The sequence below is a fragment of the Myotis brandtii genome, unplaced genomic scaffold (genome assembly GCF_000412655.1).
Source record: "Myotis brandtii unplaced genomic scaffold, ASM41265v1 scaffold216, whole genome shotgun sequence".
Classification (NCBI taxonomy): Eukaryota; Metazoa; Chordata; class Mammalia; order Chiroptera; family Vespertilionidae; genus Myotis; species Myotis brandtii.
This window is the reverse complement of record NW_005358092.1, coordinates 3704954-3719059: the sequence shown is the minus strand read 5'-3', so window position 1 is coordinate 3719059 and position 14106 is coordinate 3704954. Positions and strand designations below refer to the sequence as shown.

Sequence of the window (14106 nt, the reverse complement as noted above, 5' to 3'; positions counted from 1 at the left end):
GGGGGGCCGGGGGCCCCCCCCCCCCCCCCCCCCCCCCCCAGTGCACAAATTTTTGTGCACCGGGCCTCTAGTATATAATAAAATAGGTTTGGGCCATAAAAAAAGAATCAGTTGCTTAAGTGTAGTCCCAGGTCACTGGTTTGATTCCCAGTCAGGACATAGGAGGCAGCTGATAGATGTTTATCTCTCTCTCTACCTCTCCCTTTCTCTCTCTGTAAAATCAATAAAAAAATATTTTAAAAAATTAAAAAACAACGAAAGCTTGCCATTTGTGATAGAAAGGAGGACCTAGAGCAGTGGTTCTCAACCTGTGGGTCGCGACCCCTTTGGCGGTTGAATGACCCTTTCACAGGGGTCGCCTAAGACCATCCTGCATATCACATATTTACATTACGATTCATAACAGTAGCAACATTACAGTTATGAAGTAGCAACGAAAATAATTTTATGGTTGGGTCACAACATGAGGAACTGTATTTAAAGGGCCAGAAGGTTGAGAACCACTGACCTAGAGGGTATTATGTTAAGTGAAATAAGTCAGAGAATCACAAATATCATGATTTCACTTATATGTGTAATCTAAAAAAACAAAATAAATGAACAAAACAGAAACAAACTCATAGATATAAAGAACAAATTGATGGTTGCCAGAGGGGAAAGGGGTGGGAGGCTCATAAAAAACATGAAGGGATTAAGAAGTTCAAATTGGCAGTTACAAAATAGTCATGGGGATGTGAAATACAGCTTAGGGAATATAGTCAATAAATTTGTAATAACTATGTATATTGTCAGGAGGGTACTAGACTTATCAGGAGATTATATAAATATTTAACCACTATGCTGTACACCTGAAACTAATATATTAAATGTCAACTATAACTGAAAAATAAAAAAAAATGTTTTAATAAATTAAATCAATAAATACCACTCTCCAATAAAAGAAACTAAGGCTCCTTGTAAAATGACTGGCTCTAGAGTTGGGGCAAGAAATTTATAAAATGAGTCTGAACCATCTTTTAGTGTCAAAAAGTACAGAAGTGTTGAAAAAAAACACAACAGGAGTATTTCAACAAACCAACTGAATTAGCTCCAAAGCTCGATGAATCTGAGTACCAAAATAACACAGGATGGAATCAGAACTCAAAGTATAAAATAAATTCCCATGTGTCCATACTAAAATAAATAAATAAATAAATAAAATGGGAGAGAAGAAACAAATCTCCTGTGTAGAAGAATTTTGTATAATTTGTGTGGCTATTCCCCTTCAAGAAGGTGGGATTAACTCCTCACCACTATGTGTAGTCTCACAGAGTGACAATTAGAACAGGGGAGAAAAACAGTGGGTTTACAGTGGAGAAACCTATGAAACACTCACTCAGCCAGGTAACCAAGGTCAACATCAAATATGATTAGTCATGTTGATAGTATGTATCCTTGATGTGATAAAATGGCACTTTACCTCTATGGCCTTCCTCCCCAAAACCCACAACCCCAGTCTAATCATAAGAAAAATATCAGACAAATCCCAATTGAGGGACTTTCTACAAAATACTTCTAGCATTTCTCAAAACTATCAAATTCATCTAATCAAGGCAAGTCTAAGAGGAGTCTGAGGAGACATGACAAGTATAATGTGGTCTCCTGGGTAGTCTCCTGGAACAGAAAAAAACTAAGGAAATCTGCATATAGTATGGACTTTAGTTAATAATATCAGATCAATAGTAAGTCATTAGTGTGACAAGTGTACTGTACGACTATAAAATGTTTACAATAGGGAAAACTGAGTATGTGCTATACAAAACTCTGTACTAGGCTTTGCAATTTTTCTGTAAAGCAAATACCATTCTAAAATTTTAAATTTAATACTTTGTCTAAAAAAAACAAAAATTTAACCTTGTTAAAAAAAGAAAATGTCCACATTACCAAAGTGATCTACAGATTGAACACAGTCTCTATCAAAATTTCAATGGCATTTTTTGCATAAATAAAAAATTCACCCTAAAATTCAGATGAAATCTTAAGGGACCTCAAATAGCAAAAATAACTTAGCAAAAAAAAAAAAAAAGAACAAAGTTGGAGGACTCACACCACTTTATTTCAAAACATATTATAAATCTACAGTAATCAAAATGGTATGGTACTGCCATAAAGACAAATATAGACCAATGGAAAAGAATACAGAACCCAGAAATAAAACCTTGCACATATGATCAAATGATCTTCAACAAGCATGCCAAGACCACTCAATAAGGAAAGGAGAGTCTCTTTAACAAATGAGGCTGGGTAAACTGGAAATCCACATCACATACAAAAATAAATTCTACCTCTTCGTGTCAGCAACCTGAGGTGACCTCTAAAAATGGTTCGCTATTTACTTTATCCAGAAAACCTCTCAAAATCATGCAAATCAAGAGGTTCAAATCATCATGTTTACTTTATTTTTTTTTAATATATTTTATTGATTTTTTACAGAGAGGAAGGGAGAGAAATAGAGTTAGAAACATCGATGAGAGAGAAACATCGACCAGCTGCCTCCTGCACATCTCCTACTGGGGATGTGCCCGCAACCCAGGTACATGCCCTTGACCAGAATCGAACCTGGGACCTTTCAGTCCGCAGGCCGACGCTCTATCCACTGAGCCAAACCGGTTTCGGCCATCATGTTTACTTTAAGAACACTCATGAAACTTCCCAGGCCATCAAGGGTATGCATATCTGAAAAGCCACTGAGTATCTGAAGAATGCCACTTTACAGAGGAATCTGTACCATTCTGTCATTACAATGGTGAAATTGATAAGTGCTCAGGCCTAAGAGTGGGGGTGGACACAGGGTTGGTGGCCCAAAAAGAGTGCTAAATTTTTGCTGCACACGCAAAAAAATGCAGAGTAAGGCTGAACTGAAGGGTTTAGATATAGACTCTCTGGTCATTGAGCTCCTCCAGGTGAACAAAGTTCCCAAGATGCAGTGCAGAACTTACAGAGCTCGTGGGCACATTGAGATGATCCTTACTGAAAAAGAGCAGATTGTTCCTAAACCAGAAGAGGTAGGTTGAAAAATAATAATAAAAATAATAAGATATCCCAGAAAAAAATGAAGAAACAAAAAGTTATGGCCAGGAAGTGAATTTAGCATAAAATAAATGCTAATAAAAGTAACAAAATAGCCCTAGCCAGTTTGGCTCAGTGGATAGAGCATCGGCCTGCAGACCGAAATGTCCCAGGTTTGATTGTCAAGAAGGGCACATGCCTGGGTTGCAGGATCAATCCCCACCCTGGTCGGGGCACTTGAAGGAGGCAACCAATCGATGTTTCTCTCTCTCTGTCTCTCCCCCTCCCTTCCACTCTCTCTAAAAATCAATGGAAAAATATCCTCAGATGAGGATTAAAAAAAAGTAAAATAAATAAATTCAAAATAGAGTTAAGACTTAAACTTAAGACTCCAAGATCTAAAACTCATAAAAGAAAACACAGAGGAAAACTTCATGATATTGGATTTGGCAATGATATTTTGAATATTACTCTAAAAACGTGGGCAAAAAAAGCAGATATATACAAAAGGGACTACATCAAACGTGAAAACTTAAAAGGTAACCTATGGAATAGAAAAAATCTTGCAATCATATCTTTGATAAGAGGTTAATATTCAGCCCTAGCTGGTTTGGCTCAGTGGATAGAGCATCAGTCTATGGACTGAAGGGTCCCAGGTTCAATTCCAGTCAAGGGCACATGCCTGGTTGTGGGCTCGATCCCCAGCAGGGGGCGTGCAGGAGGCAGCCAATCAATGATTCTCTCTCATCATTGATGTTTCTCTCTCTCTCTCCCTCTCCCTTCCTCTCTGAAATCAATAAAAATATATAAAAAAAATTTTTTTTAATTTAAAAAGAGGTTAATATTCAGAATATGTAAAGAATTCCTACAGCTCAACAACAACAACAAAATCAAATAGCCAAGTTTAAAAATGGGAAAGGGACTTGAATAGACATTTCTCCAAAGATGATATACAAATGGCCAATAAGCATATGAAAAGATGTTCAACATCAGTAATCAGAGAAATGCAATCAAAACCACAATAAGATATCACCTAACCAGCATGGTTCAGTGGTTGGAGAGTTGGTCTGCGCATCAAAGGGTCACGGGTTCAATCATGGTCAAGGGTACATACCTAGATTGTAGATTCGATCCCCAGCCCTGGGACACAGCCCCTCTCTCTCTCTCTCTCTCTCTCTCTCTCTCTCTCTCTCTCTCTCCTCCTTTCCACTCTCTCTGCAAATCAATGGAAAAAATATCCTTGGGTAAGTATTAACCAAAAAATAATGTATTTTTAATTAGATTAAATTTTTTAAAAAGATATCACCTCACACCCATTAGGAAGGCTACTATAAAAACAATGAGAGAAAAAAAAAATAGCAGCCCTGACCAGTTTGGCTCAGTGGATAGAGCATTGGCCTGCAGACTGAAGGGTCCCAGGTTCGATTCCAGTCAAGGGCATGTACCTTGGTTGCAGGCACATCCCCAGTAGGGGGTGTGCCGGAAGCAGCTGAGAGAAGTTTCTCTCTCATTGATGTTTCTAACTCTCTATCCCTCTCCCTTCCTCTCTGTAAAAAATCAATAAAATATATTTTAAAAAGAAAAGAAATAGCACATGTTGACAAGGATGTGGAGAAATTGGGACTCTTGTGCACTGTTGGTTGAACTGCAAAATGGTGCAGCCTTCATAGAAAACAGAATAGAAGTTAATCAAAAATATAACTACCAAATGGACCAGCAATCCCACTTCTGGATATGTATCCAAATTAATTGAAAGCAGAGTCTCGAAGTAGTAATTGCACATCCATATTCATAACAGCATTATAGACTACAGCCAAGCAATAGCAGCAACCCAAAAATATAATACTAACATACAATGGAATATTATTCAGCCTTTAAAAGGAAGGAAATTCTTTCTCACCAATACAGCTCCTAGGGCATTGGAAACTAAAGAGAAAATAAACAAATGGGACTACATCAAAATAAAAAGCTTCTGCACAGCAAAAGAAACCATCAACAAAACAACAAGAAAGGCCACTGCATGGGAGAACGTATTTGCCAATGTTATCACTGATAAGGGTTTAATCTCCAACATTTATAGGGAACTCATACAACTTAACAAAAGGAAGATAAACAATCCAATCAAAAAATGGGCAAAGGACCTAAATAGACACTTTTCAAAAGAGGACATTCAGAAAGCCAAGAAACATATGAAAACATGCTCAAAGTCACTAATCATCCGAGAGATGCAAATCAAAACAACAATGAGGTACCATCTCACACCTGTCAGAATGGCTATCATCAACAAATCAACAAACGACAAGTGCTGGAGAGGATGTGGAGAAAAAGGAACACTTGTGCACTGCTGGTGGGAATGCAGACTGGTGCAGCCACTATGGAAGACAGTATGGAGTTTCCTCAAAAAACTAAAAATGGAACTCCCATTTGACCCTGTGATCCCACTTCTAGGAATATATCCCAAGAAACCAAAAACACCAATCAGAAAGGATATATGCACCCATATGTTCATAGCAGCACAATTCACCATAGCTAAGATCTGGAAACAGCCTAAGTGCCCATCAGTAGATGAATGGATTAGAAAACTGTGGTACATCTACACGATGGAATACTATGCTGCTGTAAAAAAGAAGGAACTCTTACCATTTGCAACAGCATGGATGGAACTGGAGAGCATTATGCTAAGTGAAATAAGCCAGTCAATGAAGGAAAAATACCACATGATCTGACCATTATAAACTGATGAACAAAAATAGATACAGAGGCAGAGCAGCCTCCAACAGACTGTCAAACTACAGCCGGAAGGCCGGGGAGTGTTGGGGGGCTGGAGGGGGGTGGTAAGAGATCAACCAAAGGACTTGTATGCATGCATATAAGCATAACCAATGGACATAAGACACTGGGGGGTAGGGGAGACTGGGGGATTGTCAAGGGGGGAAAAAAGGAGACATATGTAATACTCTTTGTAATACTTTAAGCAATAAAAAAAAATTTTAAAAAAAGGAAGGGAATTCTGACACAAGCTACAACATAGATGGAACCTTGAGGTCATCATGCTAAATGAAATAAACCAGTCACAAATGAACAAAAACTGTATGTTACCACTTTAGGAGACATCTAAAGTAGTCAAATTCATAGAAACAGAGAGTAGAATGGTGGCTATCAGGTACTGGAAGAAAGGGAAAAGGGTTTTATGGGTAGTGAGTGTCAGTAATACAAGATAAAAAAGTTCTAGAGATCTGTTTCACTACTGAACTGTACACTTAAAAATGGTTAAAATTGTAAATTTTATTTTATGTTTTTTACTATAAAGGAAAAAAGAAAAGAAAAACTATGACTATTATCTGTTGTAAATATAGATGCAAAAATACATAGCAAAATATTAGCAAACTGAGTATATATATAATAATATATAAAAAGAATTTTTAAAAGAGAAAATAAATGGAGTTTTGACAGATGCCAATTGACACACACCTCTATTAGGGGTTCCACAAGAAAAAGTACCCCTAAGAGAATGCTGCCCCAGGTGGCAGCACTGCAGGGACCTCAGAGAATGCCACAGAGGAACAGCCACAGGGACACTCCAGACCCAATTCTTCAAAGGCCAATGCTCAGATCAGGGGATAGGCATTGACAGAAACAAGGGAGATCTGACCCTGACACCAAGAATAATAAAAAGCAAGAAGGCTGGACAGGGGAGGCTCTGGGTGCTTCTGAGAAATGACAGTGGTGCAGCTGAGGGTTAAGTGCTCCTTTTAAGATTTCACAGACCATTGCCAACCACAGTTCTCTATGTAAAAGACAGAAATGACATTCTCTAGACTTCAATTTCTTCAGCTGTGAAATAAGGGGACTGATTCTTATAAGCTCTGATAGTCAGAGTCCAAAATACACATTCCAGACCCTCTAGAGCTGTGTCATACTCAACCCATGACACAAGGGAATTAGTTATATCTTTACTGCAATGCATTCCATTCATCCATTTCTAACATACCTGGCGTGGAAGTTTATTCAGTGACCTCAGATAGTCTTTGTCCAGAATACAATTTCCAAGTGCATTCCCAAAGCTTCTAAGGGTAAGAAATAAAAAGGGAAACAGGGGTGAGAATTGTTACATGTAAGTATCAGAGAACAGAGTTACAACTCTGTGCAAGCTGCTTCTCAACGGCAGCTGAAAAAATAGATCCTAATATGTCTTTAAAACTGGTTATTGAGCATCTGCCATGTTCCTGCACAGTGTTAGGTTGTGAGAATACAGCAGGAGGCATAACAGTCACAAATCCCTGTCCTCAATGAGAGGCAATGAATAAGAAGACTCAGACACCGTTCACAAAACCCCATTAGCTACCTCCTGGCATGGAGCGCAAATTCCAGAGCAGAGATCTTTTATCCTCCAGGACTGCTCCAATTCCCCAATAATGGGACACACCCCCTTAGGGGCTCAATCCTCCATTAAAGTTCTTTACTCAGGATATACTAGTACACACTCCCTTACAGGCTATGGTATTGCAAATTTTTAGTGAATGTTTATACATGTACTTTTCTGGTGATCCAATTCACTTTAAATTTCAAAGGTATTTATGACCCAAAAAGGTTAATAACTAAATTAACTAAGTGAGCCCTGGCCAGTTGCTCAGTGGTTAGAGCATCAGCCCACAGACAGAAGGGTTGAGGGTTCGATTCCCTGTCAAGGGCACATACCTCAGTTGGGGCACATGTGGGAGGCAATTAATCAATGTGTCTCTCTCAAGTCGATGTTTCTCTCTCTCTCTCTCTCTCTTTCTCTCTCTCTCTCTCTTCCCTCTCCCCCTCCTTCCTCCCTTGCACTCTCTCTAGAAAAAAAAATATCCTTGAAGATTTTAATTAATTAATTAATTAACTAACTAAGTGATGTATACACAATGAAGAGGTGTTTAGCTGTGTTAAAGAGAATGAGGAAACTATCTATGTACCCATGTGGAAAGGTCCCCAAATACCTTACTGAGTGGAGGAGAAGCAAGTGCAAAATCAAGTACAAAACAGAGAACATAGTAATCTACTACTTATTCTCAGAAGCAGAGACTTAAGCATAAAATAGCACTGGGAAAATACAAGGAAGAATAGAAAAGCAGGGCAGACAGGGAGTGAGACCTATGTATTTTGATTTTTGGACAACCTATATATATAAAAGCCTAATATGCAAAGTGTCCCCTCGGGAGTTTGACCAACCGGGAGTTTGATTGCTCGCTATGACGTGTGCTGACCACCAGAGGGTGGCGCAAAACGAAGGGAGGCCCCAGCTGGCAGCCAGAAGCCACTAAGTACCCTACCTGTGCATGAATTTTGTGTACTGACCCTCTAGTGTGAATATACTACCTTTTCAAAAAAAACAAAACTGCTTTGAAAAAGGCACTGAAATGAAGTGGTTAGACTTCCAACCCTTTTTGCTTACCTCAGTGCTCGCTTCAGCCCATCTGTCACTGCCTCCTTCCTTGCCTTCTCCAAAGACAAGGCTTTTGACTTGAGGCCCTCACTAACACCATAGCCCACATCTTCATGATATGAACCATCCTGGAGGTAGAAAAGGAGTTCAAAGTCTAACATGAAAGTCTGCAGCTGTGTCTCTGGTTCTACAGCTCTTCTTTTCCTCAAGCAGCAGCGTTCACACTGGGCTCATATAACCCAGGGCCCTGCGAAAGGGCACATGGGCACAGAGAGTTTAAGAGACTCAATTTCCAGTACTATTTCCTAAATCTGATCCGCTTGGAAACGTGACTGTGGTTAAGACAATTCTCCTTTCCCACTTCCTCTTTTACATATCCAACCCACCCAAAATCTCACTAAGATGCACTACCTAAAGGTATAAAAACCTCTGGACACCTAACAAAAGGACAATTTTAAATATTGTATTTAACAGACTCTACTGATTGGACAGCAAATCCTTTCACAAGTCATGTGGTATCCACATCTTGGCCTTCACCACCAGTGAAGATGGATCTGATCAAGTTGTTAGCATACAGAGAACTGAATACAATATCTGATGATAGCAATGTATGATTTTTTGAAATATAACTCAGAAAGCATTCAACGTAATGAGTGATACTATAACAAAACTCTTTCCATTTCCAGTTTACTTATATGACTAAGGCTTTTCAGTACTACTTATAAAATAAAAAGTCAGAATAGAATTAAGGCTGAATGTTCTGTCTAGGAATAAGTAACATTAAATAATGGATATATAAACTAACTAAAAAGAAAAAAAACAGCTTTATCCATCCAAGAAATGCATTTTCCATAAAATTTTATTAAGTATAAAAATTTGGATGGAGTTATGTAGTCTTTTCCACATAAACAAAATTGATTGGTCAATTGTATGTTAATACTACCTATAACAACAACTCAATTCAGAAAAAATTTTTTATTATTTAGATCCTTCAAGTCACTGGAAATTTACCAAAAAAATTTAATTTTATACACACACACATACACACACAAGGCAGAGAAGTATGGTAAAGTTATTAATAAAAAAAGGTTTCAGCCCAGCCAGTGTGGCCCAGTGGTTAAGTGTTAACCCATGAACCAAGAGGTCACTGGTTTAATTCCCGGGTTGTGGGCTCAATCTCCAGTAAGGGATGTGCAAGAGGCAGCCAATCAATGTTTCTTTCTCATCAATGTTCCTATATCTCTACCCCTCTCCCTTCCTCTCTCTCTCTTAAAAAAAAAAAAAAAATTCTATGATAAACATATATTATATTAGGAAAAAAGCCAGCAGAGAAATAGAATGGGAATGAGTTCAAGAAGAAACAATGTAAAATTTCTTATGATTAAAGAATAGCTTGCTTAAAAGTAAAAGAATAGCTTGCTCATGTACTTTTTAATGGATAGTAGTATTTAATACTCTATGATAATTAGAATCATTTGGTACATTATAAAAAGATATAACAGATTTATTTTAGAATGTAAAAGTTTACAATATATTCTTGCAACTACTTGTATTTATGGTGAAACTTTTAAGTGTCAACTTAAAAATGTGCAGAGAACAGAGTTTTTCAAAATTCTCTTAGGGGACACATGGGAAAAAATGTTTGAATACCACCATCTTAAGAAACCCTGACTAAGACCCAGCTCTGGGCCCCATTTGGCAGCTTAGTTGTGCCATACCCCAGAGACTTCCCTACTTGCTATTCTCTCTCACCACCCTCCCCAAACCTTGGAGGCAGCAGGTCTATTTCCTCACCCTCACCTTCAACTGGACTCGCACAAACGCACAGACTCCCACGTAGAACTTCCCGTTGTTAAAGTCAACAAAATCTAGGAGTGGGAAAGAAAACCAGCAGGAGAAGATATGGATCCCCGGGCTTCGTCCATATTCTTCCAGCTGGCAACCAAATACACCTACCCAACATCTTCACCCACAAAATACTTTTATCAGAAATGAGACAATGCCAAGTCAGGGAAATGAAGAGGTCACCATTGCTCACCCACATTCTGCTGTGTGATAGAGTGTGCCCAGCCATTGTAACCAAACATCTCATTGGCCAAATTAATTACCCTGTGACCTTCGATGTAACACACCTAGGAAAAAATTAAAGAAAAAATAGCTTGTTAAAATTTCTTACCATTCTTATATGTAGAACAAAATTTACTTCATTTATTCCTTACCAGGTTTTTGGGAAAACTGCCCTTAAACATTCCAGGAAAATTCTCAGTGAACTTATTTTCAAAGGTCCTTCCTGAAGGAGCCAGTTAGAAGGGATTAGACTCAAGGGTAAAGATATCCACTTGCCTAGGGGTTTCCAAAACTCAGTTTCCAAAAAAGCACATATCTCAGGCTGACATATATTACAGAAGACCCAAAACATACACAAAACTTAAAATGAGAAACAAATGGTAAGAGACACATTTTTAAAGGATTACGTAAAAATCCTATGATGCCAGGTATAAAAGTCTCAGACAACGCTTGGGTCACTTCTGATGACAATGAAGTCTAGAAGCCATCTCTTCCCAAAGACAGTAGGAAACATCAATATCAGTAAACAAGAGACCTTCTGAATCCATGAGGACCCAAAGAGGGAGTTGGCAAGATCATCTGAGAAGTCAGCCCTAGGGGTACCCACTATTCAGGTATAAACTCTCCTACCTTCTGGCCTCCCCCAGCCATGCGGCTACTTATGTATTCTGGGCCCAGCCTCTGCCTCAGAGCACTCTGGATGGCCTGGTACTCCTCTGCTGTGTACTGGTACTACAATCCAGAAGGAAAATTAAAGTCACATTTCCAGCTTTCTTTATATCAGCAAGTCTCCAACTCTTACACACTCCTAAAAAGTATTGTGGACCCTAACAGCTTTTGTTTATGTGGGCTATATCTATTAATATTAGGAATTAAAACTGAGACACTTTTAAGACACACATTCCACTAGCTATCAGAGCAATGATACCACTACATACTACGCAGTCTCTGGAAAACTCCACTGTTCATTCATGAGAGAATGAGACTGAAAAAAGCAAGTAGTATTTTATAATATTATGAAAATAATTTTGATTTTATGGACTTTGAAAAGGTCTGAGAGATCCCTAGGGGGTCACTGAACCACATTTTGAAAACCACTGCCTTATATGTTACTACCATCCCTACAAAACTTTCTTAAGCCAGAATTGAGAAACTAAAAATTCCCACTTCTGAGTCTGCATATAACATTTATGCAGGCAAAGGAGGAGAGCAGAGAAAGCATGACAGGGAGTCATTATTCCATTTTCTTCTCCAAAGTTGTGTATCTCTTCTTCAGTTGAACAATTTCCCACCCTACACAGATAAATATACTACTACTTGTTTGGACTTTTTAAAATATATTTTATTGACTTTTTTTACAGAGAGGAAGGGAGAGAGATAGAGAGTTAGAAACATTGATGAGAGAGAAACATCAATCAGCTGCCTCCTGCACACCTCCCACTGGGGATGTGCCCGCAACCAAGGTACATGCCCTTGACCGGAATCGAACCTGGGACCTTTCAGTCCGCAGGCTGACGCTCTATCCACTGAGCCAAACCGGTTAGGGCTTTTTTGGATTTTTATCTCCTTGGTTGTTTCCTCCTTGCCCCATTTAGATGAAATAAATACTCACAAGCAGATCTCTGGTAAAGAGAAAGACAGAATTTGGGTGGACAAAGCAAGAATCTCTTTCATATGCACAGGGTATCTCTACATAGCATGACACCAGAAATTCTGGCTGCCTCCATAAAAAGAACTGGGTGAAGGTGGGCAGAATGATAGGGAAACAGTAAAGTGTTCACATATCATCTTTGTTTCATTTTGAATGTTGTATCACATGAATATGTAATCTATCCAAAAACCAAATAAAATTTAAAACTAAATGTAATCCCCAGTACTGTTAGTACTTTGATGCTAAAGTTTCAAAATGCCCTGTATTCATAAAAGGCTCCCAAATAATGTATCTAAAGGAAAAATAGCAATAAACAGCTTACACATGTGTACATGATGGTGCTTTACAAATTGCTTCCTCATACCTTTTTCACTTAACCTCATTCTTTGCAAGTGTGAAAAACCCAAACCGTTACCTGTCCAAAGCATAATACAGAGTTGCCACCAGCAGAAGAGGGATGACTGTCACCTCCTCCAAGAATTGCTTCCTCAGTCCCAGACATGTGGATTCTGGTTGACCTCTATATAAACAGAAGATTAAAAAAGGATCTCAAAAAATGCTGAAGTCAAAAGGCAAGAGCCACTACTAAAAAATCAGATAAAACATCCATATGTAAGATTTTACAAGTCACTTTACTTAATACTTCCAAATACTGCCCCAGTCAAGGATTAAATTCCTTGGTGCTTAGCTACGGTCTCATATCCCCTGAAAGTCCTTTAGGGGCTGCTTCTGCTTTCTGCTAAAATTTTTGCTAGGATGATAGTGCTACTAAAGGTGATTTTTATAATGAGAATGTATTCTAATTACATATTATAATGTTTATAGGTGAAAAGTCAAAATTATAAAAACACTCTAAGGGAGAGATATGAACTTATTACTACCTACTACATGTGCAATATGACTCTGGCCTCTGTAGGATCAGCAAAATGCATAAGACACAGTAACAACTGTTTGCCAAGAGCTAACAAGCTAGCTAGTGGGAGAAGACCAACAGACACGAAACATGTAACACAGAGAAGGTAACACACAGACTCCTGGAGCATTAGCCCAGTTTGGTCCCTTCAGCATCAGCTTCACCGGGAACTTGTAAGAAATGTGAAATCTCAAGTCCACCCCAGACCCACTAAGTCAGAAACTAGACATGAGGCCCAGGAATTAGTGCTTACCAAGCCTACCTAATGATTTTGATGCAAGTTCAAGTTTGAGAACCAGTGCATTAGACTGAGGCTATGCAAATTTATAATCCATTAGAAAACAGAATTACTCTCAGAAAAGCACCTGCAACTGGCTAGCCCACTTATCTGACTACTCCTACATCTGTCTCACATCAGAATCAAAGTTGATGCCTCAGAAAATTTATGTATTATAAATCTTCACATTTGCTAATAAAACTACAAATCTATGAACGTCAACAAGTATGATTCTCAACATGGCATCTATATATATAAAAGGCTAAGTGTCCGTCCATCTGACTGGTAGCTATGACGTACACTGACCACCAGAGGGCAGATGCTCAATGCAGGAGCTGCCATAACACACACTGGCCATTTAAAAATAAATGGCACCACAGACCTGGCACCGACAACAACACTTGGCTTCCCCGAAGTGGGACACAGGCCCCACCACCACCCCAGAGAGACACCCCACCAAATCTCAGCCAACGCTGCCAAGACCCCATGGTGCAAAATGTAGCCCACAGCCCAGCCCAGAAACAGTTGCTGTGGGTGCCAGGCAATCACGTCACGTAGCAATGCCCAGCTTCCTCTTCCTAGCAACTAGCCTCCTTGGAGTTTCTTCAGCCCAGGAACCCAACTTGCTTTATAGCCAGGTGCAAACATTTTATAGTTTAACCAAATATTTGTGAAGTGTTTTCATGTGCCTCATCTCATTTGATCCTCACAGAAGTCCTGGAGTAAATAGG

General features: G+C 38.9%; 1 protein-coding gene across 3 annotated transcripts in view; it reads right to left on the bottom strand.

Moving 5' to 3' along the window:
• Positions 1–14106, bottom strand: part of RAD52 (RAD52 homolog, DNA repair protein) — a 55796-nt gene that overhangs the window by 22134 nt on the left and 19556 nt on the right. For 2 of the 3 annotated variants that reach the window (XM_005865925.2, XM_005865926.2), the window contains exons 2-7: positions 12601–12705; positions 11165–11266; positions 10506–10599; positions 10268–10335; positions 8477–8595; positions 7040–7115 (exon numbers count right to left, since the gene is read on the bottom strand). In XM_005865925.2, coding sequence (XP_005865987.1) covers positions 7040–7115; positions 8477–8595; positions 10268–10335; positions 10506–10599; positions 11165–11266; positions 12601–12687 — 546 coding nt within the window. In that variant the 5' untranslated portion in view covers positions 12688–12705. Of the gene's footprint in view, positions 1–7039; positions 7116–8476; positions 8596–10267; positions 10336–10505; positions 10600–11164; positions 11267–12600; positions 12706–14064; positions 14101–14106 lie in introns of those variants that run through there. The other variant, XM_005865927.2, reaches the window with a different exon arrangement.